Genomic DNA, 27,425 nt, shown 5'->3' on the forward strand with positions numbered 1-27,425 from the left:
AGATCATGACCTGAGCTGAAGTCAGATGCTCAACCGGCTGAGCCACCCAGGCCCCCCCCCCCCCACCACCACTGGTTCTTTATTAACTTTTAAAATCACCTGGTTAAACTCAGATGTGATCTCTGCAAGGTTGTTTATAGGAGATTCTGAGCTCTTTAGTTCTTGCCTTGAAAGAGACCTCATCTGGCCACCCTGCCTCCGTGAACTGAAAAGGTAGTAGGGAGGAAGGCCTGAGGAGAATAGAACTACACATTACTTTATGAGCTTGGAAGGGAAAACCATGAGCGGCTTGGAATGCTTCCCACAGGGCAGGGCAGATCACTGGGCAAAAGCTTTATAAACTTTTAGAAGCAAGCTCTAAATTTTGACAGCAATCTTAGAATTTCACAGGGTATACACCTTATAGTGAAAAAATTCCAAAGAAGATTTTTCTACACCTCTTTTTAGGGTTGGTTTTCATTTATCTTGCTGAAAGTAGAGTAGGCCCTTGCAATGTGTGGGACCTCAGAGGTCCCTGACAAGTGTACTAATTTGTACTTTTGCTGGGTCATCATTTTGAAGCATGAGTATGGTAGACCCTTCGGGATCCACATCCCAGCCAATCAGGTCACAGTAGCCCATGAAAAGACTAAAGAAAGGATTGTTACTATGTTCCAGCTACATTTGCCCCTTTTGGATGAAATCGTGTAGCACAGTGCTATTCAAGATTGCCGGATGTAGGTCTCACAAGTGCAAGGGTCTACTGCAATGTTTTTAGCTTGCCAGAAAAAAACCTGGTAAGTTGCTGAATTACCGTCAAGCCCAGCAGTGTGAATCAGGCAAATGACTTGAACAGATGAGTGGCCTTCCCAAGAACCAGGCTAGAACAATCCCTGGAGACACAGCTCATTTTTGTGGACTTGAGAGCCTTGGGAAATCAAGGAGCCTGGAGGCTGAACCTCAAGGCTGCTCTTTCCTGCAGATCGACCTCCAAGGTGGCACTCTCCACATCACTAAGCCTCTGCATAATATGACCTAATCCAGGAGGAAATTACTTAACTGCCAGCTGCCTTCCAACCCACTTTCTCTTAGGACACAAAGTTGTAGGGGGTCACAGACTCGGTGGTCAGACAACCCAGCTTTGGATTCGAATGACTGTGCCCAACCATGCGCTGTGTGACCTTGGGTGAATTTAGGGGTTTTTTTTTTGTGCCTTTTCCCAGTGCCTTTCTTCATATTCAACACGACGATTCTAACATTTACCTCTTAAAATTGTGTGTGAGCCAGACAATGTTCAGAATCTCTAAGTCAGCCTGCTGGGCCCAGGAGCAGATGCCCCGTCACAGGGCAGGGCCCGAGCCTGCCCTGATGTGCAGCCTATCTGGGTCCTTTGATTCCTTTGCCCACCTCCCCCCTGCCCTGAACTTTACAGTGAAAACCTAACCAAGCCTTTTCACAGTCCTAATGCTCTCCAAGGCCTTTAAATCAATCCTCCATTGCTTACGTTTCAAAGTACAGAATTGATTCCCTACATGAAACAGCTAAGAATCTGAGAATCTAAATGGGCAAGAGAAATTACATTCAAGAAAACTTTTATTTTTGGAGGTGAAACAGGCTCAACATCAAAACACTAGACACGATTCCCCTATAACCAAGGTGGGACACCGACGGTTACATGCCATCGAAGCGGAAGGGCCTGTTGAAACTACTCTGCTGTCCACGGGCCCTTGAGAATGTTGTCAAATGCTTGGAACGCCTAGAAACCCGTGCCCCATTCTTCTTTCAATTTCTCGCAAAGATCAGCTGCCCGCTTCCCAAGAACGAACCAGCACTGGGTCAGTCCTCCAGGCCCTCCTCCACCACTGCTTCCCTGGTGGGAGTACAAGTGAATCAGACAAACGATATGACTTTTTAAAAATTATTTAATTTAGTAGTTTTCTTGGAAAAAAAAAAAAACAATAAGGCAAAAAAAAAAAAAAACGAAAATATATATAGTTTTGTTTCAATGTGACTTCATTTCACCTGAAGGACTCAAAGCTTCTCCATTAGCAGGAATCTGACTGGGGATCAGGCTGGAAATGTAGTGCAGATGGTGAAGGAAGAAGGGGAGGGGCGGGGGGGATAAAGCAGAGCTGTTCAGTTTGGTTGAGGAACCCCCGCTCTGGCTGAAGTCCCTTGATTAGGTCACAGCCTTTACAGGCCTCCTTGCAAGAAGGCCCAGCGCAACCCCGCGCTTACAGTGGGAATCGGGGTCTTAGAGGAAACTCCCCGGCGGCTGCCCCTTTCTCAAGTGCATCACAGATAGGAAGGGAGGGATGGCGAGGAAGGAACAGAAGTACTAATTTGTCTAGTGTAAATCCCATTTCCGTGCAGGGATGGCTTCCTCTGGAATGATATTTCCCCCAGGACCCACACTGGCTGAGGCTCAGCAGTTAAGGAACAGAAACAAAAAACACTAACAAAAAGCATACAAGGAAGGCACCTCAATTTGTGATCCTCAACCAAGGGTGGGCTGCACAGGGGTAGATCTCTGAACAGGACAGCTAAAACAAATACAGAATACAAAATGAAGGAAGCCAAGGCCCGACAGGCGTGGTTCTCTCACCCACCCCAACATGACGGCACTTTCGGCCCCACGTCCTGGGAAGAAGTTTCTTTTGGGAATCAGCTGTGTATACTGCGATTTGGACAGAGGTGGAATTAAACTGGAAATCACCGTCCTCTCTACCCACGCTCTTCCTAACAGAAGAAGGAAAAAAGGCGGGAAGAGTTAGGATTTCATTTTTAAGAGTCAGGCAATCAGGAGAGCAGAATCTAGACAGCAGTGGGCAGGCACTCCATGACAGACCAGGGATCGAGTCCCTGCTCAGTAACTGCCATTTGTGACCCTACACAGGTTCTGGATCTGCCTGCCCCTAAAAGATGGAAGACAGGGGAGGCCCCAGCCCACATCAGTGTGTCCAAGAGAGAGTCCCAGGGAGACAAATGATACCAAAAAACAAGATTCTTAATGGGCAGGAGGAAGATCAAACAAAAAAAATTAGATTTTTCTCTACATATATATAATATACAGGTATTTAACACATTATTCTAGAGGTGGCTCCGGTCCGTAGGGCTTGAGAGATGGTGAAAACTTTTGTTCCAAATTAAGTCCTTCTCTCAAATTCTGAAGGATGTCAGAATAGGGCAGGTAGTGCTTTGCTCCGCACGGGGGCCCAGACCCAAACTGGTATCGTGCTGAGAGAGAGGGAGATGGGGGTGGGGGCAAGAAAGGCAATGAAGGATGGGGGTGAGGAGGAATGGGGACGGCAAAGTGACTAGCGGTCTCTTCCATCCTGCTTTGTGTTCTCAGAAGTTCTCGGCCTGACGAAGTCCAGAAAACTCCCTTGTGAGGATAACGTGACCCTCTTACCAACCACCAAAGCAGCCTCCGGTCGCTGTCAAAGAGGGAGGACCGCAGAAGGGTATTTTACGCAAGATAGAAACTTCTAAGAATGTCACTCTGAATATTCCAACCTTACAGAACAAGCCCCCTCGCCAGCGTTCCGATACAGCAGTTACCTCTGGGTGGACACCCCATTAAACTGACCCCGTCTGTGACCCCGCCTCATAACGCCACGCCTAAGCTCCACTGCAGTCATTCACGATGCCTCCGTTGGTAAGTCTTATGTGCTTCCTCTTTGAAGGAACTTCTAAATTCAGCTCTTGCTCTGAACAGCACCAAAAATGCCCCTGAATCATAATCTCATGCGGACCTTGGCTGAGCAGGTTACTACAGGGGAGGGTGAATGACGTCATCTTAAAATGGGGGCAGAGGGAGAAGGAAGAGTCGAGAGTACTTTGCAGAAGGGCTGTAACGCTAACTTTCAGCCACTCACCCTCCCCCTTACAAACATAGGTATCTAGTATGTCGATTTCAGTTTCAATCAGCTAAGGCAACCAGCCAATCACCACCACTGGTGTCTGCTTCTGGTGATTGATTTGGAAAAAATGATTGGTTAAGACAGACAAACTGGAGGAAAGCGCTTGGTAAGAGTCACAAATGCCAGCTTTCCCGCACATCCTCTGTCATCTTCTCCTTTGGATCCTCCTCCTTTTTGTTGCTGCCATTTCAGAAAATGTCCGGGCATGAGGTCCAGTCCTGTTTTTCTTTACATTCCCAGTATCCTCCCCTATAAATATGGGTTAACTCCTTGGTAACAGGGTCCTTCTTCCGCTCAAACCACAGTGCTTTATAGGGATCGTACGGTGTGCCTAAAGGGAAAGCGGGGGGAGAAAGCGGGATGAGAGCCAGAAACACACGAAGTGATTCTCCACGCATCAAGAAATAGAGTAGAAGGCAGGCTCGTTACCATCCTCGGTGGCTTTCATAGCTTCTGCTTCTCTCTTCTTCCTGGAAAGTCTTTGTTTTTCCTCCAGGCGCTGCTTCTCAGCATTGGCTTCATCCCAGCGCCCGTTTTCCATCAGTCTCTGGTCGGGCCGCAATCGGCTGTCTGTGGGGGCAGTGCCACTTTCCCAGGCATTGAGCGTGAGAGCGAGCTCTGAGAAGTAGTACATGTTTTCTGCGTTCTTCCTGCAAGTAAAGGATGGGGAAGAGAAACGGTGATGCCAGAGCCTCGTTAAGGAGCAACGACCCAAAGACGACCTCCCCGAAGCTGTTCTACAGATGGACAGACTCTAGGACCAGGTCAGGCTCCCCTAGTTAAAAGACCCAGACTGGACCATCCCCCATCCCCTCCCCTAGCATCACTTGTGCCAGCAGTCTGCTGGGCTTGTGCTGTGCTCAGCGGAGATTAAGAAGAATGGAAGGGAACATTCTGCTAAATGAACTTTCTTATTCCTATTTCCTTCGCTTTCTTTTTAACCTGTTCTGGGATAATCTTGCTGTTAGTATACACTGGGTAAATGCGATGACAGGAGACAAATGGCCTCCGTCTTCATTCCGAATTCCCGTATATCATCTCAGAGACCTTTAGATGGCCACTGGGTCTCAGGCTAAATTGTTTTTTCTTTTAATGTTTTTTTAACATTTTTGAGAGAGTCGGAGCACAAGCAGGGGAGGGGCAGAGAGAGAGGGAGACACAGACTCTGAAGCAGGCTCCAGGCTCCAAGACATCAGCACAGAGCCGGATGCGGGGCTTAAACTCACAAACTGTGAGATCATGACCCGAGCGGAAGCTGGACACTCAACGGAATGAGCCACCCAAGCGCCCCTCAGGCTAAACTGTTAACAGGTGGTAGGCATCTTTCTCCTCCAGCCACTTCTGAAGAGGTTTGTTTGTTTGTTTGTTCTATTTTTGAGAGAGAGAGTGTGAGTGTGGGAGGGGCAGAGAGAGAAGGGGACAGAGAATCCCAAGCAGGCTCTGCACTGTCAGCACAGAGCCTGACGTGAGGCTCAAACTCACGAATGGTGAGATCATGATCCGGGCTGAAGTCACTCAACCGACTGAGCCACCTGCTTTTGAATAGTTTTGCTCTAAATTATAAATATTTCTTGGCAGATGTGACTTGCTTTGTTTCAGCTTTCCTGACAAGGCACACTACGACTCAAATCATACAATGACCACCTTCCGGTTCTCTCTCCAAAAGTTCTGATTTCCCTGGCTGATCCCTCACATAATTCAGTGGGAAGGAAGGCAGAAATGCCATCAACACTGCTCCAAGGTTGAGGTCAAAGTGTTACCTGGAGAGCCGGGATATGGATACTCACGGTAAAGGGTTCCTTTTCCATAGCATGACCCTGCTTTCCTCTGCCTCATGGCCTCTCTGTCGAGCATCACCCCCATTTTCCCCAATGACTGGTTGTACTTTGAAACAATCCATTTTTTCATCCCATGTCCCCAGAAGGGCAAAGTGAACTTTTCCTGATGGATCGGTCACTTCCCCGGTCACCTGCAAGGGTGGGGAGCAGGGCTTTGGAGTACGGCAGTCGGCGTGACGTAGCTTACCTGACTATTCTGGCAACCAAAGTCCTAGGGTAAATACTGGTTAAATCCTGCTATGGCAAACACCGTGGAGCCACCCAGATTATTTTGGTATACTTTTTTGAGCTGTGTAAAATAAATGGCCATGAGCTGGGTTTCCTCATTTTGTGGTATAGGGATTTTTGTTGCAATGATATATGCAGGGAAAGGATCTGACTGGTACTTGGAATTATGGTATTTTCTTCTCCCTGGAAGTCAGACAGCCACAAGCAGATTTAATCCCCGACTCTTCTTCACTGTCCATCAAAACTCATGGCACAATTCCACTGTGGTGGTGACCCAAGACTCGCACTCAGACCTCACAGAGGTCAAACTGCCCATCCTTCTTCCTGAAATCCTTTTATTGGTCTTTCCTCTGTGCTTCCCACTTCCAATCTCTCATTGCTCTTGACTTTTCCTTTCTTACTCAATGTCTTTCCCAGAAAAGAAAGGATTTGGTTTGGTAATGCAATCTAGTCTCCCTTCTTGCTGACTTTCTCCTTTACCTCTCCTTCCCTGCCGCCCTCCCCCTCCCCCCACCCCTGCCAAATCACCACATACATATTTAGGAGATGTAGATATATGTATGTCAGACTGTCTATCCATCCATTATCTACACCAACCCCAAAGGAGCAGGCTTTCTAAGAGATACACTCTAAGGAAAAACATTTAAACTCAACTTTTCTTACCTTTCTTGCTACATCACGAGAGAAGTAGCTATAAGGAACAAATTTAAGATTGCACTTGTCGCCCGTCTTGTGATTCACAATATCAATTTCACCGGACTAGAAAACAAAAGGCATCATGGATTGATTTCATTTATTTATTTGTTTGTTTATTTAATGTTTACGTATTTTTGAGAGACAGAGAGAGGGGGTGAGCGGAGGAGAGGCAGAGACGATCCAAAGCGGGCTCTGTGCTTGCTGATAGCAGACAGCCCGATGCAGGACTTGAACTCATGAACCGTGAGATCATGACCTGAGCCAAAGTAGGTCACTTAACTGACTGAGCCACCCAGATGCCCCTTATTTATTTTTAATGTTTATTTATTTATTTTGAGGGAAAGAGAGTGTGCAAGCAGGGGAAGGGCAGCGAGAGGGGATCCCAAGCATGCTCCGTGCAGTCAGCACAGAGCCTGACACAGGACTTGATCTCACAAACCATAAGATCATGACCTGAGCCGAAATCAAGAGCCAGGCACTTAACTGACTGAGCCACCCAGGTGCCCATGGCTTGATTTTATCAGTCCCAGGGGATCTGAATGTCTGCTAGACCCCATGCCTCATAATTCCTCACTTTTCCATCTTACACTCTTGGACTCCCTTGCTTATGGCTTCCGGTCTCAGCTGACCCGAGAAGCCACGGAACCTTGGTATTCAGAACCTTGGTATTCCAGGTTGGGATCAGGACCAAATGCCTTCTGGTTTTCCTTCAATTGTGTGTCACGTTAGGTGGCCTATGATATGCCCCTCAGCACATATGCTGATATTCACATAACGGTTTGCCTTTTCCAGACCAGGCCCTTGTCAGCAAACTGACAAGTAATTAGATGTTATTTTAGTACAGTTCTTACACTTGTGTATTTTGTTAAATGCTTCTCACTCTCTACATATTTGTCATGGGTCTCCAGTGATACAGTAACTCTTTGAGGACAATGTCTTATCTGATTTTGTATCCCCAAGACCTAGACTCTGCCTGGCAGTAAATGTCTGATCAATAACGAAAGGATGAAGAGTAGGAGCCGTGTTTATTATTTTCCTGTACTTTCATAGTAGCCAACACAGTCCTGATAGAGCAGTCATTGAATGAATATTATAAATTGGTAATTTACAAGTAAGAATTTGTGGTATAGAAACTCGGGAAGGTTGAGGTGGGGCTACTGGCTGAGAGCAGTTCGTTGGGAGAGGTGGATAAATCAGGGGCAAGTTCAATCCGGGGCAAGTTCACATGCCCTGGACACTGCAAAGACGTACCTAAGAAGGTATTCTTCTGAACTTCAGTACACTTTGGGCACCTCTGCTTACCTGATCTATCCACAACTTGCCCACGATAATGTTGTGCACTGTTGTGGTAACTTTTTTCCAAGTGTAGTGGTGCCCAGTTGCATGGAAAATACAGTGGATGCTACCTGGAAACAGAGAGAGGTACACAAATTAAGCCAAATGTTAGGATAATAGCATCACTTTAGGTACAAATAATAATGGGTTAACTTTCCTCTATTAATATTTCTCACTTTGAAAAGGAAAACAATAAACCAAAAAGGATTTATAATTTTTTTAAACGTTTATTTATTATTGAGAGACAGAGCGTGAGTGGAGGTGGGAGCGGGGGGGGGGGGGGGGGTGGGCAGAGAGAGAGGGAGACACAGAATCTGAAGCAGGCTCCAGGCTCTAAGCTGTCAGCCCAAAGTGGGGCTCGAACTCACAAACCGCAAGATCATGACCAGAGCTGAAGTCAGACGCTTAACTGACTGAGCCACCCAGGTGCCGCTATAATCTTTTTTTAAAGTTTATTTATTTATTTTGAGAAAGAGAGAGCACAAGCAGGGGAGGGGCAGAGAGAGACAGGGAGAGAGAGATTCCCAAGTAGGCTCCACACTCGGTGCAAAGCCCCAACACAGGGCTCAATCTCACGACCCTGAGATCATGATCTGAGCCAAAATCAAGAGTTGGATGCTTAACTGACTGAGCCACCCAGGAGCCCTAGGATTTATAACTGTCTTAAATACTGGAAGCACTGATTGATTTTTTTCACCTGATTTTTAAATTTATGAATAAAATACACCTAAATGATGACAAACGCTGATAACTGATAGGGCTTAGCTAGGAAGCAACATTCTGCAATTGTAGAAATAAAAATGAAAGCAAAAGCTCCAATTCTTTTCACCAACTCTGCCTGCCCAGACCATCTGCAAAATTGACAGGAACAGGTCCAATGTGCCCCAATATGAAAAGTGAAATAGAATTGTGGAAAGGAGCACACACTGGTCGTCAGGACTGGGGGCCAGGCCCTCTTGTTAGTCACTAGCTGTGTGACCATAAGCAAACCACTCTTCTAAAGGCCTTAGCAGCAAAGAAGGTATAGGGATGGAGAAGGGCTCTGGAGCCAGGAAGAACTGGATTCAATCCTGGCTCCACCACTCATTGGATGTGTGATCCTGGGTTGTGTAATAAAGAATTGGTCTGGTCTTCATCCATGGTTCCTGGGAGGGAACCTCTAAACCTTTGGAATTTCCTAAGTAATAGTAACGTCTGTTATTCATGGGGGCCCTGATAGTTTATGCCAAAGAGCCGACGTGGTGGACCCCTAGATAGCTTATGCTCAAGAGGAGGCCAGGCCAGAAAGGCCAACCATGTAATTAAGAGACTTGGGGCTTTGAATCACTTGAAATCAGCCAGACCACCCCCCCCCCCCCCCCCCCGCCGACCTCCTGGGAATGGTATTCCCTTCTCTGTAGGGAGGGAAGGAGGCCTAGATATTGAGTTCACTCATGTGGCTGATGATTCAGTCATGCCTACCTAATGAAACCCTAATAAAATCTCTGGACAGCGAAGCTTGGTGCAGCTTCCTCGTTGGTGAACATATCAATGTGCCAGGAGGGCTACGTGCCCTGATTCCACAGGAGAAGGCATGGAAGTTTATGTTCACGACCCTTGCAGACCTTGCCTTATATGTCTCTTCATTTGGCTGGTCCTGATTTGTACCCTTTGTAATAAAACTGTAATGGTAAGAACAGCATTCCCCTGGGTTCTGAGTCATCTTGGCAAATTATCGAAACTGAAGCCAGTTGGTCAGAAGTACAGATGGCCTGGGGACCCCCAAATTCGTGGCTGGCATCTGGTGTGAGGGCAGTCTTGGTGGAGACTGTGCCCTTAACTTATGGGGTCTGCATGAATCTGGGAGGTTAGCAACAGAACTGCATGAGAGTATTGTGTCCTGGATAGGTTGTGTAATTTCCCCAGGCCTCTGCTTTATAATCTGTAGACGGGATAAACAGACCTTGTTGTGCAGCAAATGTCTGTTTATTTGCCCAGTAAAATGCCTGAAACATCATGGGCACTCAGCAGATACAGTCTTCTCCTGTTCTTATGAGTTCATCTCAGACACCAAACCCAAAAGTGAGGTGAACAGAGGTGACTACAGATTCAAAACAATAAAAAAAAAAAAAAAAGGAAAGATACGCAACAGATATGTAGATCTTCACGTATGTACTGCGAATACTGTCACTTATGGGAGCGGAGAACTCTAAGCTCCCTCTGCAGCCACTAACGAACAGAAGACTAATTATGTGTCTTTCTCGTACAAGAGACTAAAATAGCCCTGCTGGCTGCAGCAGCCATGATGACAATGACGCTAACGAGAACAGTAGCAGCCCTGCTGAGAGCACCTGCTGTGCCCCAGGCGGTAGGCTGAGCTACCGGTCTCTTCACACATGATCCCATTTAATCTCAACAGCCACCTTTCAAGTACCTGTGCTGCCCACACATCTCCTCAATCCCTCACTCAATACCTCTTCCACCACCCCTGCCGTCTACAGCCACTGTCATCTCTTGCCTGAAGCCAACAACTTTGTTTTGGTCCCAGCTTCCACGTCGGTCACCTGACAGTCTCTGGTCAAAATGATCCGTGTCAAACATGTCCCATCCACGCTGTGTCAAATCTCCCCGTTTCTGCCCTCTGCGATTAAAACAGGACTCGCCCCCTTTCCCTGGTGTACAAAACCCTACAAGAGCCGGCCCCTGCCGGTCCCTCGGATCGCACTCGGAAGCTGCTGGCGGCCTTGGTGCTTCTCGAGCATGCTGTGTCTGCTCCCCTCTCAGGGCCTTTCTCTTTAAGGGGTTCCCTTGCTGGGACACTTGCCTGCAGATCTTCTTCTGGTTGCTTTCTTTTTATTAGTTAGGTCTCTGCTCCAATTGTCTCTTCAGAGACCATTTCCTTGACGACCTTGTCCAAGAAAGCACAAACACACTTGTTTCTCCACCGTCAACCCCTGTCTCCACTTGCTCTATTTCTTCATGGAATCACCACTAGATAAAAATTAAATATTCACGGACAATAATTATTACGGAGGTGTTTTGGGTTACTTTTTTTGGCTGCTCAAGAAATGGATGCCAGCTAAGTGAGGGCAGGGTGGCTCTGCTCACCACAGCACGCCCACAGCACCTAGAACCGTTTCTGGCATACCGTGGGCATTCCGATACCTGTGGACACTTCAGCTGCAGGCACTGTTCTCCCCTGCCTTTGTTTCTACTGCTGCTGGAACGGACTGCCACAAACTTTATGGCCTAAAACCACGGGGTTGTTAAACTGCTACAGTTCTGAAAGTCAGAAGTCTAAAATCAAGGTGTCGGAAGGGCTGCGTTCCCTCTGAAGACTCTATTAGAGATCCGTTTTCTTGCCTTTTCCAGCTACCTGCGGCCACCCGCATCCTCCAGGCTGTGGTCTCTCTCTAGTACCACTCACACCTCTTGCTTCTGTTGCCACCGCCTCTGATTCTCCAGCCTCCCTCTCATAGAAACCTCTGGGATTGTACCGGGCCTATAGGAATACTCCAGAATTATCTACCCATCTCAAAACCTTTAATTTAACCACAATGCAGCGTTCCTTTCACTATGAGCAGTCGTATAGTCACAGGTTCCAGGCATTAGGATGTGGACATTATTCTGGGAGGAGGGAGCCTTATTCAGCCTATCATACCCCCGTTTTACCAATGAAGACTCTGAGCCCAGAGAGAGAAAACAGTTTTTCCAAGGTCACACAGCTAGTGAACGCCAGAGCTGTGGATCAAAATGAGATCAGAGTATCTGTACTGCCTAGTACCATATCCTTGTGCCCCACCCTGTTATTCTGCAGTGTCCCTTTCAGCTCCCAGGGATAGTGGGAAAACAAAGAAAGCCCCACGGGTGCCTTCCTTTATATAGTATTTGTGTCTTGGAGACTTGGCAATAAATTAAAGATCTAAAAGTGGAGGTTCTTAAAATATTTGGAAAGGAAGATATCGCCACTTCAGAATGGTCAAGTCAAGGACTTCCATATTTCCTGTGCCTCAGGAAAATCAATTTTTTTCCAGTAAGATCGATTTAAGAACACTAGCAAAAAATTATCAGAATCAACTTCTTCAGAACTCTGGTAAAAAAAAATGAGCTTTGTGGCATTTTAACTTGCCCTCCTCCCATCCTCCTCTCCCCAGCTTGGCAGTAGCCTTAAAAACCAGTAGCCTTACAATCACGGCAGACGTGAAAACCAGGAAGCAGCCTAGCAAACACTGGAGGGAGCAGATGGTATGAAGCTCCCCAAAAGCCAGATCTCCAAGAAACTGTCACTATCTGATCTGTCTGGTGGTTCCTCTTAAGTTCCCACTCCTAGGGCTCTGACCTGACTCAGCCCCTGCTCCCCTCAAACAGCCTTTTCCTAGTGGCGATGATCAAAACAACCAATGGCAATTGTTTAACACAGTGGCTGCCTCAGGCAGTGTTCACAATTGGGGCAGTTAATAAATAGTGGACCCAAATCCCAAATCTGATGAAAAACATTAATCTACATATCCAAGAGATACAACAAACTCCAACAGGATAAACTCGAAGAGCACCACACCGAAATCCATCACAATCAAACTACTGAAAGACAAAGAGAAAATCTTCAAAGTGGTAAGAGAGAAGTGACACATCACATATAAATGACCCTCAATAAGATTATCAGAAACCTCAAAGGCCAAAGGCAGTGGGATGACATATCCAATAATGCCGAAGGAGAAAAAATTATCAAACCAAGAATTCTGTATCCAGCAAAACTATCCTTCATAAACAAAGAAAAGCTTCAGACATTTCCAGACAAACAAAAACTGAAAAAATTCATAGCTGGCATACCTTCCCTTCAAGAAATATACCAAAGGAGCCCCCCCCCCCCCCCCCAGATGGTTCAGTTGGTTGGGCATCCAACTTCGGCTCAGGTCATGATCTCACGGTTCTTGAGTTTGGGCCCTGTGTCAGCCTCTCTGCTGTCAGAACAGAGCCCACTTTGGATCCTCTGTCTCCCAATCTCTCTGCCCCTCCCCCCCTTTCTTTCTCAAAAATAAATAAACATCGGGCACCTGGGTGGCTCAGTCAGTTGGGCGTCCAACATCAGCTTGGGTCATGATCCATGGATCGTGGGTTCAAGCCCCACATTGGGCTCTGTGCTGATGGCTAAGAGCCTGGAGCCTGTTTCAGATTCTGTGATTCTGTGTCTCCCTCTCTCTCTCTGCCCCTTTCCCATCTCTCTCTCTCTGTCTCTCTCTCAAAAATAAACATTGAAAAATTAAAACAACAATAATAATAAAAATAAATAAACATTTAAAAAAAGAGGAAGAAGAATGAAAGAAATACACCAAAGGAAGTCCTCCGGGCTGAGATGAAAGGGCACTGGACAGCAACTTAAATCTACTTTATGAAGAGACTGGTAAAGGTAACTATAATTAAACTATTAAAGAAGAAAAGAGTATGACTGTATTTTTTGCTGGCAACTCTTTTTTCCAATGCATGATTTAAAAGACACCTGCATAAAGCAACAGTTATAAAACTACACTGGGGGCATTCACTTTCGAGTGTCCCTTCTCTGTAAAGAGAGCTTTCCTACTGTTCTTCTTTTCTAATCTTATACTCTAATAAACTTTTGCCTGCTGCTAAAAACAAACCAAAAAACCTATAATGATGGGATTATAATGTATAAAAGTCATAATTTACATGAAAATAAAAGCTCAAAGGAGGAAAGACATAATGGATCCATATAGCTGTAAAGTTTTTGTACACTATTGAAATTAAATTGGTATCAATCTCAACAAGATGCTTAGATGTTAACTGCACTACCCAGGATAACCACTAGAAAAATACCTTTAAAAATATAGTAAAAGAAACAACACGAGAATTAACATGGTAAATTGAAAAATATCTATTTAACACAAAATAAGGAATTAAAAAGGAAGAGAGGAAAAAGACAGAGGATATATAGAAAAAAAAAAAAGCCAAAATAGCAGATGTAAATCCTACCTAATCAATAATTATATTAATTATAAGTAATCACTCTAATCAAAGAGTAGAAATTGGAAGAATGGATAAAATATATCAGGGGAATTTTTTTTTTTTTTTACTAATGTGTCATTCAGGAGCAAATTCAGGGTCCATGGAGCCCAGTAGTGTGTCACTGATGCAGAGATCAACAGGCTGAGTTGAGTTGTTTCATTCATATTCCCAAATTGTGGTTCTTCTTGGGTTAGAGAGCTCCAAAACTACAAAATAAAACCCACTTAAATGTGTCTCTTTAGGGGCACCTGCCTGGCTCAGTCGGTGGTCATGATCTCGGGGTCATGAGTTCAAGCCTCACGATGGGTGTAGAGATTACTTAAAAATAAAAATCTTAAAATAAATGTGTCTCAACATTAATGCTACCACCTGGTTCCAGTGCCCTGGCACTTGATGAGCAGATTCACATGTATCCTCTGCCACTATCTTCATCATTTTGTACACTTCTGATATGTTTTCCAGAAGCGTTCTTCTTTCCAGACTGCAGGAGTTCTAACTTTTCTACCCTACTTTCCAAGGAGACTCAGACTCTCTGCCACCACCTCAAAAACCATCTGTCTGCTTACTCTCTCACAACTCTGCCCATAAATCGTTCTTCAGTGACAGCTACTGGCTTAACAATTTACCCTACGGGAGTCGAGTGCCACTGCAAATGCGAAAATTTCACTGCAGGATTCCCCTTCCAATTCACTGATCCAAAAATGTTAAATACAGCCATCCCCAAGGCCAATGTCTGGAAATCCCACTCTCTGTACTTCAGTTTCCGGTCACTACGTCAATTCTTTGTTCAGTCTCCCCATGAAGGCTGGGATCTTTGTTTTGCTCACTTATACTTCCCGCCTGGTCCATGGTGGGTACTCAGTATCTAATGGATGAAGGAACTTAAGGCAACAGCACATCCTGGTGACCTGAATCCTTAAATAACCATAGGAATGGAATCCTTTCAAAGGTAATTTTTGACTCTAAAAAATTAGATCCACCACATATATCATATTCAAATATTTACCCCTCAAAGGACTCCAGAGTAGACCACTCATAGACAAAATGTATCGCAGACCACTGGTAGATTTACTGCTATTTTACTGCTATTTATTAGATTTATTGCTACGTTAAAAAATGAATACAACCCTCCTTAGAATTAAATATAACCTGTCCCTTTGGAGATCCTCACCAGGCCTCTGAAACTCTTCTCCATGGGGGGAAAGTCATACTGCAATAGGACCACTAATATCCTAGTTGTGCAAATTAGGTAAGAACATCCCAAGCATTTACTACCCTCAACCTAATACTTGTGAAATTATTAGCATCAAAGACAATTAAGCAATTGGAACCGTTTTCAGGGCCTTGGTAAATAAACATTAAGAACAAAATCATCGTCACCTTTTCACCTAAGATCTTTTTGCATATTAACCATGAAGCGGTAAAGCTAACATTCCATTTTCTTTTCTCCTTTTAATATATTCCCAACGTTTCTGGGTTTGGTCTCTGGCTACTTTCTGGTTTCTAGGAAATTTCTATACCTGCTATATTTTGTATTTCTGAGAGAAAGGGGAATTTACTAAAGAAGACAACTCTAGCCACGTGCTACGGCTAGGCCTCATGGAAGACTAGAACCAGGAAATGGAAGGCCACCAGGAGCTCAGGCAGTTCCTGGCAGCTCTGTTTCTAGGGAGGTACTACTTGGTTTCTCTCTTTCCGCTCGTGTTTCTTTTTCGGCACTCACTCTTCTGGACACACACGGCCAAATGTGGCTACTCTGGTTCAAGTGAGCGTCGGAGAATCTCTAGGACGCTTTGTGAACAATCTCATTTCCTCTAAAGTGTAGAGACTCTCCAACACTGCAAATCAGGATGCCTATTCCCAGGCCTGATCTTTCTGATCTCGGTGCAAAATTAACTTATAATCCAGTAAGATCTTTTAAAACAAAGTTTCATCCTACCTGGAGTTCGGCCAATACATCAATGATACCTAACCCTTCCGGTGGTGAAGAGAGAGGGGAGAAAGGAGAGGAAAAGGGGAGGGACTGTCTGAGAGACCTAACCTTGCAGTCACAAGACTTCTGATTTACTGAGTAAATGGACTGGTATGAAGTACATTGCCAGTGTAACACAGGAAACAACACTGGCTGATAGAAAAGGCGTTAAGCATGCGCTAGAATATGTATTCTAAAACAGTTCTTAAAGATTTACTAAATATAGCTAAGAAGATAAAGAATTCATGCCTGGATGGATCCTTAAAAAGAGCCTCCTGGCTCCTCACTCATTTGATAGCTGAGAAGTCAAACGAGCTGCCCAGAGCTAGAGAGGATGGTTCAGTGCCCAAATCAGACTTTCAGTCTCCTGACTCCTAAGCCAGGGACCACTTCCATCATGCCAGAAAATCTTTCCCTCCTGGAGGACTAATTCTTACAAGGATGGCGGCCTTACCGAGGGGCATAATGGAGAGGTATTTGCCTCGGAACTTGCTGGTGATTTTGATTTCCTGACGCAATGTCCAGCCATTTTTGGACTCGGCATGGTGTGCAGCAGCAGGGGGATGATGACTCACCTTGAAGAAATCAGTGGTTCAAATTAAAGAAGAAAGGAGAAGGAAAAGATGCTGCCTACGAACTGGTGATAAACACCCCGAATTCACACTTGACATTTTTATCCCCACAACAGTAGGTGAATACCAGGGCCTCCAGTGTTGAAGCCCTGAAGGAAAAGAGACGGCAGTCTGGGATGACAGGGACCGAATTTCTGCAAATAGGACACCCAGGGGGATCAACTGAAAAGTCAACCCTTTCTTTAAAAAGTAAACGCATCACAGTCCCGAGGCTCCTTTACCTGCTCACAGAGGGATCGGTACCCGTTCTCCTCTAATCGGTCCAGCTCGAAGGTTTCCCCAAGGAGTGGGTTGAATGGCTTGCTGGTACGGAAGACAGTAGTGGAGTAGGAGGACACGGTGAAAGCTGCAACATAACAGAGCTGTTCTAGAGAGTTCTCACATTTTGCAGCTCGGTCTAACAGCTCGTGGTATTCCAGATCTTCAGTAAGGCGCTGAAGCATGGATAAGGGCTCGTTAAAGTTCACCTGTCAGGAAAAGAACAGATATAAAAACTTTGCCCACACATCCATAAGAGACCGTTTCATTGTTTTGCAGGTGGAGAGACATATCAAAATGTCGAGATGATAAAGCAAATCACTGGGAAGAGAAGAGGCCTTTGCTCAGGAGACCAGCTCTGAGATCTAACCTACAAGCAACCCTCTCTCCCTGGTCGACTGACCCTGTCAATGAGCAAGATACATTACTGTTTTCATTTATTTCACTAACTGTATGCTCTTTGAGATGGGAACCGCGCCTCTCTGTTCATCATTGCATAGCCATAAGCTATCGATGCCTCACCCACGGGAAACGGTCATCAAATAGGTACAGAAGGAATGAATCAAAGAGGAAATGTATTTTAGCACAAGTATACCCAGAGAGGAAGTGAGGTATTTAAAATTCTTGAGGGTGAAAAGAGAGGCTGATAAATTATAAGTACAGGCACGTCCTGACTGGTGAAAAGAAAACATTACAAAAGTTAGCTTCTACACCCCAGAGGAGATGATTGTGAATTATTGATTGAGTTCTACATCAGGCCAGGATTCTGATTTCTTCCCTGAGGCTGGACAGTCATGTTGTGGACCGGAGTGCTCATGATGGAGGCTGACAGGGGACTGAGTGTTTCTGCCTTTCAAGTTTTAGAGCCAACTTAGGACTTTCAACCACAGGATCAAGTGTGTGTGTGTGTGTGTGTGTGTGTGTGCGCGCGCGCGCGCGCGTTTCAGTCAGGAGGAAGATATTCATTCATTCACTTATGCATTCCACAAATATTTACTGAGCCCTCATATGTTCCAGACCCTGTACTACCCACTAGGTACAGAGAGAAGTGAACAAAAGAGACACTGTCTCTCCATCCCCGCAGGAGTTAACTTCTAAACTAACCGTTTGGAATTTAAGATGACTTTACTACTTAAAAAATTACTGTAAAAACAGGTTAGGTTCCCAGGCTACCCCATAAAGCTGATTTAGCTTTACAATACAGCAATATCACTGAACAAGTGACATTAGCCTGAGTTCTGAATCCAGAGAAGACAGGAAGGAAGAAAGCAACTCCCTTTCCACTGGGAGCCGGCCTAGAGCAATATTTCAGTTAAAACAAAAACACTTCTCTTTCCTATGCTCTTTTTCTCTATTTTTGTATTCTGTATTTTGTACAACCTTCTACCCACCAACCCCTGAGCCACATACTACTATAATATTTGACTGTCCTCTCAATTGTGAAGTGTCTTATAATTTTTACTATAACCAACTTTAAAAACAAAGTATAAAGGAAAACATTTACCTGAGATATCGTCACTCAAAGAGAACCAGTATTAATATTATCATGTTTGTTTCTATGTATCTATACATTTAAAAATAAATAAATAAATAAATAAATAAATAAATAAATAAGCTTAGAGCCTACTTTTTCTCTGAGAAATATACCCAGCATTTATCTGGGAAAATTCCTCACGAATGCAGAGCCACTGGACCAACATTAGAACACTCCTCTTGGGGCACTTGGGTGGCTCAGTCAGTTAAGCGTCCAACTTCGGCTCAGGTCACGATCTCATCGTTCATGGGTTCAGCCCTGCACTGGGCTCTGTGCTGACAGCTCAGAACCTGTAACCTGCTTCAGATTCTATGTCTCCTCTCTCTGCCCCTCCCCCACGCCCCCACTCATGTTGCCCCTCTTTGTCTCTCTCTCTCTCTCTCTCAAAAAAAAAAAAAAAAAAAAAGTAAAAAAAAAAAAACGCTCCTCTTTTGGGAAGCAGGATCTACCCCTGCCTCAACTAAAAAGGGCGCCACACTCCAAAACCATCTTCTCAACACTGAGAGACACTTCGAGAAAACCAGTGGAAGAAAAACGGACACTGAGGGGGTAATGGACTAACACAGCTCAAATCCTCAAGAGCCTTTTTTACAGAAGGTCCTTAGAAACTAGGCCAACAAAATCTCTCATCGGCAGAATTTCAGGCCACACGAAGTAACACTTCCGTGCATGTTGAGGAAAACGAGACGGGCAATGTGTTCCACCGATGGCTACAAGACACACGGCACACAGCCTGGGGCTGGAATCGGTGCAGCCTTAAGCCCTTGCCGTTCTCACTCGCACAGCCCAGGCCCCCAGCAACTGTTCCAGGAACCAGAGTTTCTCTAAAGTGCCAAACTTTTCATATTGGTCACTTTATCACCCAGAAGCCCAACAGGGAAACAAACGAACCGCGGATTTAAAGCAGAAGGAAGGAGGGAATTTGGTACCAGGCTGATGGAGGCTCAGGCAGCCAACAAAGACAACCCTAGAGATTCCAACAGCAGGAAGCCACGGGCTCTGGGCTGGAGGAACAAAGGGAAGCGGTGGGAGGACCAGGGCTCAGAGGCCAGGGGTACCCGCAGAAGCTGAACCTGGGGGGGGGGGGATGGGGCAGTACCCTGGGGTCCCTCTGCCTCTCTCGCTCCAAACTCGCGCTCGTGCCTTGCACTGGTGGAGCCCAACTGGACGCCAAGGCACAGAAGCCTGAGAAACCGCCTGGAGGAATCGACTCTCCTGTGACACAGCATAAAGCAGGGAAGGGTGAGGACTAGAGTTTCAGGCAAACAGGTCCAAGACTGCACAGCCCTAGTGGCAATGTCAACAAGGAACTACTGGTAAAGGAGAGAGAGGTCACCGAGACTCAGAAGTTATTTCTAAGCAGAAACTGCACTTCTTTCTTTCTTTCTTTTAAAAAAAGGTTTTTTTTCAATGTTTATTTATTTTGAGAGAAAGAGAGAGAGAGCGAGAGGGGAGGGGCAGAGAGAGAGAGGGAGACACCGAATCCGAAGGCTCGAACTCATGAAACGTGAGATCACGACTTGGGTCGAAGTCAGACGCTCAACTGACTGAGCCACCCAGGCACCCCAGGAACTTTATTTCTAAGGCTGCAATGGCCTGCCTTTCCAGCCCACCTTCCCACTACTTTCTGCAAGGCTCCAGGGCAGGTGGGGTTCTTTTTAGGCCCCTAGTGAACCAATTGTTTTATGTGTCTCTAACATGCTAACTCATGGCCTTTTCTTGTCTGGAGATTGACATTTTCTTACACACCTACCTATAAATCTATTTGTTTTCTTTTTTTTTTTTTTTTTTTTTTGAGAGAGAGAGAGAGAGAGAGAGAGAGAGAGAGAGAGAAAGTGCATGAGCTGGGCAGAGGGGCAGAGAGAGAGAGAGAATTCCAAGCAGGCTCCACGCTCTGTGCTGAGCCTGATGTGGGGCTCGATCCCACGACCCTGGGATCATGACCTCAGCTGAAATCAAGAGTCGGACACTCAACTGACAGAGCCACCGAGGTGCCCCTAAATCTTTGTCTTCTAAGACCAGTTAATGAATCACTTCAACATCTACTGAATGGTATGTATGTATGTGCCAGGCACCGGCTAAGCATCAAAGATACGAAAACCAACAAGACACAGTCTCTATAGACCATGAGGAACACCGTCTGTGGAGAGGCAGAAACCACGCTCTGGTCCATAAGACCCAAGAGGGGAGGGAATACTTTCTGCATTTTCCCCGCTCTCCATTCTGCCCTTCTTCTGCAAGAAATAGAACCCCCCAATTTTTAACGAGGTCCTGCCACTGAAGGTAGGAGTCTTCACTTCCAGCCTCTTTTTCAGCTAGCTGTGGCCATAGAACTAAATTCTGGCCAAAGAGACTAAAGTGAGATAGTTTATGTAATTTCCAGGAAGCACCCTGAAAAGACAGGACATGCTCTTCTCTTTCCTTCTTCCTTCTGGCTGGAATGAGAGACGCTGAGGGTCCCAGCAGGAGCGGCCACTTCAGAACTAGGAACTGAGGCCCTAGCAGGGCAACAGGACAGAAAGAAGCCTGGTCCTGAGAGTGTGGAGTATGGCACGGGCCCTGGATCACCTACTTCTGGACTTTAACATGAGAATGAGTTAAGCTAATATTTGTTTAAGGCAGGGGTTGGCCAGCTTTTTCTGTGAAAGGCTAGATAGTAAATATTTACATGGCCCTCAAAGCCTAAATATTTACTATCCCATATGACACTGCCATGTGGCCTGTTACACTGACCCAACACGGCTGGTGCAGGATGGAAGCAGCCACAGACAACACACGATGCATGAATGAGCATCACCGCGCTCCAATAAAGCTGGAGGGTCACGAACATCGAAATTTTACGCAATTTTCACAGCATGAAATCTTATCCTCCCTTTGATTCTTTGGAAATATTTAAAAATATAAAAACTACTCTTAGCTTGCAGGCTGCACAGGTCGCAGACAGATTCGCCCTTGAGGCCCACAGTTGGCTGACCCCGGGGTTTACGCAAACAGATTTGAGATGTTTCTTTACACTGACCCTATACCTAACTGACACACCGGCCCAACACCAGGCAGATCGCAGGCACTCAGTAAATGCTTATGTAATGAACGAGCAACGGAACCTGTTGGAACACAAAGGACAGCCCTCCCACCCTGACCGGACACACGGTGAAAGCTTGCTAAAAAAGATGATGCCATAGCTGAATCCTGAAGAAAAGAGTATTAGCCCTGGGAAAAGAAAAGCGGCATGGGTGGGTGGAGAGCAGATGTAAATCCCGGCAGAAAGAGCAGTCTGTGCAAATGCCCTGTGGGGGAAAAAACCAAGATGCCTCTGCATGTCTGAAGGTAACTGAGTGACTAGACGGCCAGTGTGGGTGGAAACTGGTCCAAGAGAGGAAGTATCAAGCCCACTGAGGAATCTGGACTATGCTCAAAGCAAAAAGGATCCAGCTAAGGATTTTAGGCTAAGGAGTGACATGACTACTTTTGTAATTTGAGAAAAGCCATTTTCAGGGGTGCCTGGGTGGCTTAGTTGGTTGGGCATCCGATTTGGGCCCAGGTCATGATCTCATGGTTTGTGGGTTTGAGCCCCGTGTCGGGCTCTGTGCTGACAGCTTGGAGCCTGGAGTCGGCTTTGGATTCTGTGTCTCCCTCTCTCTCTGCCCCTTCCTTACTCATGCTCTGTCTCTCAAAACTAAATAAACATTAAACAAAAATTTTTTTTAAAGAAAAGCCATTTTCATAACGGTGTGGACAGACTGGGGGAGGGCAGGACAGGAGGCAGGGAGGTTAGCCCAAACACCGACTTCACCATGGAGATGGTCCTCATCTTCCCAGATGGAACGATGCTTCTGTGCTCCCCAAGCCTGTGTATGGACAGTGCTTCCCGTAACACTACCACAGAGAGTAAAACTGTCTACCTGTTTTCATGTCCATCTCTTTTAAACTATGTGCTTTTTGAAAAACAGAAACTATGCCGTATTTATCTGTGCATGCCCCCAGGCACATCTAGCTTAGGAATCTGCTCATAAACATTATAAACCAATGCATCTGATTCTAAATGCTCTGGAAACACACCAGATCCATAGACTACACTAAGGCAGCTAATTTGAAGGGGCAGTTTATGACTATAAGGGTAACGAAGACCATGTCACAAGCTGCCTCTCAAGAGGGTGGGGCAGTCACGGGGCAAGCCCGGGTGTATAAGAACCTCACCGGCATGGGGATCTTTGAGAGTTCTTTCCCAATGCAGTTCTTCATGATGCTCCATAAATTGAGGCTATAGTTTGGCTTGTATGGTATCCTAGTTCTCTTTTCCTTCTTGGTCTCTTCCAGCTGATGCTTGTACTGAGGGCAAAAACAAAGCCATTCAATTACCCACAAAGAACAGAAAACCCGGTATTTATAAGCTCCCCTTCCCCCATACTAAAGAATCAGCATTTTCTGTTTTTCTTAGCCCTTTACACGCCAATCCTTGGGAATCACACCCGAGTCCCTTACCCGATGGCTCCCAGGTGAGAGTTACCTGCTCATCCAGGCTGATGTCACTGCTGGCTCCACTGATGTTGCTGCCAGTACGTCTACACAGGTGGGAGACACACGAGAGTCAGAACACAGATCACAACTAGACTCCGCTCCTCGCCACGTCTTTGCAGAGCGGAATGTTAAGCACAACTTGGTAACGTAATGGGTGACCGAGCGACAACACTCAGATTCAAAGTGCGTGAATTTAAACATCTCTGGAGAACCTGCTCATGTAAAAAAGTTGACGGTGTTCCACTCACTTAAGGAAAAGAGTCCGGATCTTAGTTAACCCTGACAACTACGATACTCCCACCTAAATATCTCTCAACATCGAAGGTCAGATGTGCTCATTTTTCGGGGGAGGCAAGGACAACTTACTTGTGGCCCAAATTTTCAGGCATGGTGATGATCTCAGGAGCATCAAAAAACTCATTCTCATCATCCTCATCGCTCATGTCTCCTTTGCCAGAGCAGCACTGATCTGCAGGGAGAAGCAGCCCTGTCGCTCACCGTGGCTCGGCTTTACCCAAACCAGGCATGGCAGGATCTTTACTGCGCGAACCACAAACATGGCCACGCATGATAGAAAGCAGTGGAAAAGCCAGGAGAAGTAAACGGCTCCAGTTCCCTGTCACAGGAGTCACTGGTTCTCGAGAGTCTGCAGCTGTTCTATCAAGGGCAGAAGACGGCCCTGGCTCACGTGTGAACAGGCGACCCCGAGGACCAAGTGTCTTACCTTTTCCGGAACCAGTGCTGCCGGGAGTGTTGGCAGGCAGCACGGTGGCGCCCCGGAAGGCCCTCTCCAGGTGATTATGTTGCTTCGCCAGCTGCTCCAGGGTCTCTTCCAGGCGGATACGCTGGTCTCTTTCATACTGGAGGGACTTCTGCCATTTTTTACTGTGGGTCTGGGCTAACATGAGGAAGTCTCTGCAGGCCTGTATGGGGAAAGAGTGGAGAGGGGTCAGCTCAACTCAGCCAGTCAGAGAGATTCCCCCCGCAGGCCTCTGCAAGCCCATTAAGTCACTTTATTCTAGGAACTTTAGCATATTACGGCCAAAGAATCCCTGTTATTCCACGGCCAGGACCGTGAAGCAATCAAGGTCAGCCCCAGGAGAAAAGCTCAACATGGCCATCACGGTTCTTTTATATATTCCTGGTCATGAGGCCTACACAAATGCCAAGTGAGCAGTAAACCTAGACGAAGTATTTGTGGCAACATCACAAAGGGCAGCTACGTGAACTGAACCAAAAGAAGAAATCTATTGACTAAAAGAAAAATGAGGACAAGCAGAGGAAAACTGCTTTCAATACATTCGGGACCAAGCTCAGGTCACCTCAAGCTGAGGAATTCAGATGCTGAGAATAGGGAATCTGCCCTGAATTAGATCAAATATGGGGCAATGTGACTGATTTTTATTTTGGTCGCTAAGAGAAACAACTAACCTTAACAACTAGAAGCTACCTGAGGCATCCAAGAAGGGATCTAGAGACAAAACACAGATCTGATCATATTAGGCCCTTCATGGGCTCCCCACTGGGAGCCTAACTATTGGCTTGAAAGCAAATGACCCTTCAGGTGTGGCCACCACCTGCCCTGTATCCTCCTCCCCAGGCACCTCCCAAGGGTGGAGCCACACTGAACTGCTCACCATTTCTTGGACACTTGTTTCTTTCAGGCCTGCCCACCACACACACATGCTGTTTGCTTTGCCAGGAATGCCCTTTCCTGCCCGCTTCCTCTGTTTGGCCAAGTCTTGTTCGTTCTCTGAGGTCTATGGCAAATGTTACTTCTTCTGTGACGACCTCCTAAGCGGCCAATCTCTCCTCTGCATTTCATAGCACTTTGCACATCTGTTTTATGCCAGCCACAGCGGTATCGTGACTGATGTTCTGTCCTCCAGATGGATTATGAGCAACTTGAAGACACCGTTTATACCTTAATTATATATAGATCTCCAGCTCCTAACTTAGTTGGCTTTGCATATAGTAGGAGCCTGATAAAGTTTGCTTCATGAATAATGAAGGAAGGAAGCAATGTAAGCTTAAAAGTCTATGCCCTGTTATGGAGAAACTAAAAGGTAAACAGAATATCTACTTTCATGGTTTCAACCTCTGCTTATAGGCTAATGACTATTCCAGCTCTGTGTTCATGGAGACAGAATATCCAATTGTCCATCCAACGGCTCAAAGTAATCTCAAAATCACTGGGGCCCAGCGTGAACTCACCACATTCCCTTTCTGACTTTGCCTCTCCCTTTGGTGTTTGTTCTCCGTACCAAGAACAGTACTCCCTGCCCAAGCCAGGAAACCAGGAGGCATCCTTGATTCTTAATTTTTCTTCCCTTCCCATTTCCGATTATCAAGTGCTATTGATTCTTCTTTACTATTTCTGGGAGCTGTGGACATTTCTTTCCATCCTCCACCCTCAGAGGCAGTACAGAGTACCTACTGTAGAGGTCCACCGTCGGGGGTTCAAATCACAGCTCCATCCTACTAACTAGCTATGGAATTTGGGGCAAGTTATTTAACCTTTTTGTGCCTCATCTGTAAACAGAGGATAACCACAGCAACTGTCTCAAAGAGTGGTTGCGTCACATGTAAAGCACTCAGAAATCTTGGGATCACAGTAAGCATTCAATAAGGTGTTAGCTATCATAGTTAAGCCTCCATCAAAATCGGTCTTATCCGCTTCTAATCCACTCTACCAAGCCCATTGAGTAGGATCTGCACCCCTCCCCTCCCCCACACTTAATCCCTGGCCAGCCTTATCTCTAGCTACTTCCTTGTTCTAATAGTCAATTAGTAGTTCCCAGACTTTGGGAGAGAGGGAGGGATCCACACAGCCAGAGCTGTGCCTAGATCTATTCTTCTTCCTCACTTCCCTCCATACTGATCATAACTAAAATTTAGTGAGACAATTATACATCAGGCACTTTGCTGAACACTTTCTGTCAATTAGCTACTAAACGCCTTTCAACAACCCTCTGAGTGGCTACTAGCATCATCACCGTTTTATAGAAAAGGACAGGAGTTCACAGAGGAAGCAGGTTATGGAGGTGGTTAACCATGGCAGTTGGGACTTCAGGGCCCCAAGCTCTTAATTGTCTATTTTCACAGGAAGATTCTCTGTGGTCTTTCAGAATTTAGTTGAGGAGTTACCTTCTCTAATCTTCCCACTCTAAGCTAAACACCTTGAATGTACTACACCATAGCAGCCTGTGTTCCTTTCCATCACGGCACTTAGCACCACTCTATGAAGATCTGGTTACTTCTCTGTCCCCTCACTAGAGAATAATCTCCCGGAGAGCAGGCACCACATCCACAACTGTTTTATATTCCCTAGCACAGGGCCTAGAGCACAGAGGGTGCTCAGTAGATGCTTGCCGAATAAGCAAATGGATACGCTAACAGTGTCAAATTTACTTCCTTGGTCAGATTCACTTTGGTAATAAGAAAAGCTATGTCCTAAGCAAACAAGAAATTGAGTGCAATGTACTCTTCCTTTGATAAAACTTGGCCTATTTTGAGATGTGAAGTTAGCATGTTAATTTTAAGGCCTTGCCATCATCACCTAAAAAATACAAAGGAAGCAACACGATGATAAAAAAAAAAAAAAAAAAAATGCACCGCAAGCAACAACCAGCTGTGAAGGGGGCACAGGAGGTACTGGGGAGAACAGAATGACAAAACAAAACTTCCCTCTCGCTTTCAAGGGATCATTCCCTTCAACACAAACTCTGAACATTTACAACCTGGGAAGAATTGCCCCCACGGAACAAAGATAAGCATTTTTGAAAAAAAAAAAAAAAAAAATCCAAACTAAGTTTCAGTTTTATGGGAAATCTTTTAATCAAGAGGTGTTTGATTTAGCAAAATTTTCACATCAGAGAAGAAGAAAACTTGGAGCAGGGTGTTCACATGACATGGATAAAAGGCAACACTCACTGTCAGAAGACTGTTGTGTCCTGAGCTATTCTATTTACAAAATATATCTAGGGGCATCTGGGTGGCTCAGTCGGTTAAGTGTCCAACTTTGGCTCAGGTCATGATCTCACGATTCGTGGGACAGAGCCCTGAATGGGGCTTTGCGATGATAGCTTGGAGCCTGGAGCCTGCTTCAGATTCTGCGTCTCCCTCTCTCTCTCTCCCTACCCCTCCCCCGCTTGTACTCTCTTTCTCTCAAAAATAAACACTTAAATAAATTAATTAAAAGTGTATTTATTGGGGAGCTCAGTCAGTTGAATGTCCGACTCTTGACTATAGCTCAGGTCATGATTTCACAGTTCATGAGTTCAAGCCCCAGATTGTCAGCTCACAGCCTGCTTGGGATTCTCTCTTTGCTCTCTCTCTGGTCTCTCTCTCAAAATAAACAAATAAATAAACAAAGTTAATTGACCTGAATGATTTGAGATTTTCCTGATCATAAAAGGACCTGAAAAACAGGCATACAGTCACTAAGAAGTGGGACAGTTTGGAAAAGAGCACACGACTAGACATTAGAAACACAAGCATCCATGCTGATTG

At 45.6% G+C, this 27,425-nt stretch overlaps 1 protein-coding gene across 1 annotated transcript in view; it reads right to left on the reverse strand.

The window, feature by feature from the left end:
- Positions 1-1,554: 1,554 nt before the first annotated feature.
- Positions 1,555-27,425, reverse strand: part of OSBP (oxysterol binding protein) — a 35,398-nt gene continuing 9,527 nt past the window's right edge. The window contains exons 4-14 of the mRNA XM_003993413.5: positions 23,638-23,836; positions 23,280-23,382; positions 22,903-22,957; positions 22,593-22,724; positions 16,825-17,070; positions 16,426-16,546; positions 7,967-8,070; positions 6,632-6,727; positions 5,690-5,871; positions 4,332-4,552; positions 1,555-4,233 (exon numbers count right to left, since the gene is read on the reverse strand). Of these exons, the coding sequence (XP_003993462.2) occupies positions 4,091-4,233; positions 4,332-4,552; positions 5,690-5,871; positions 6,632-6,727; positions 7,967-8,070; positions 16,426-16,546; positions 16,825-17,070; positions 22,593-22,724; positions 22,903-22,957; positions 23,280-23,382; positions 23,638-23,836 (1,602 nt within the window). The 3' untranslated portion in view covers positions 1,555-4,090. The remainder of the gene's footprint in view (positions 4,234-4,331; positions 4,553-5,689; positions 5,872-6,631; positions 6,728-7,966; positions 8,071-16,425; positions 16,547-16,824; positions 17,071-22,592; positions 22,725-22,902; positions 22,958-23,279; positions 23,383-23,637; positions 23,837-27,425) is intronic.

Source organism: Felis catus, chromosome D1 (genome assembly GCF_018350175.1).
Source record: "Felis catus isolate Fca126 chromosome D1, F.catus_Fca126_mat1.0, whole genome shotgun sequence".
In the NCBI taxonomy this organism is placed as follows: domain Eukaryota; kingdom Metazoa; phylum Chordata; class Mammalia; order Carnivora; family Felidae; genus Felis; species Felis catus.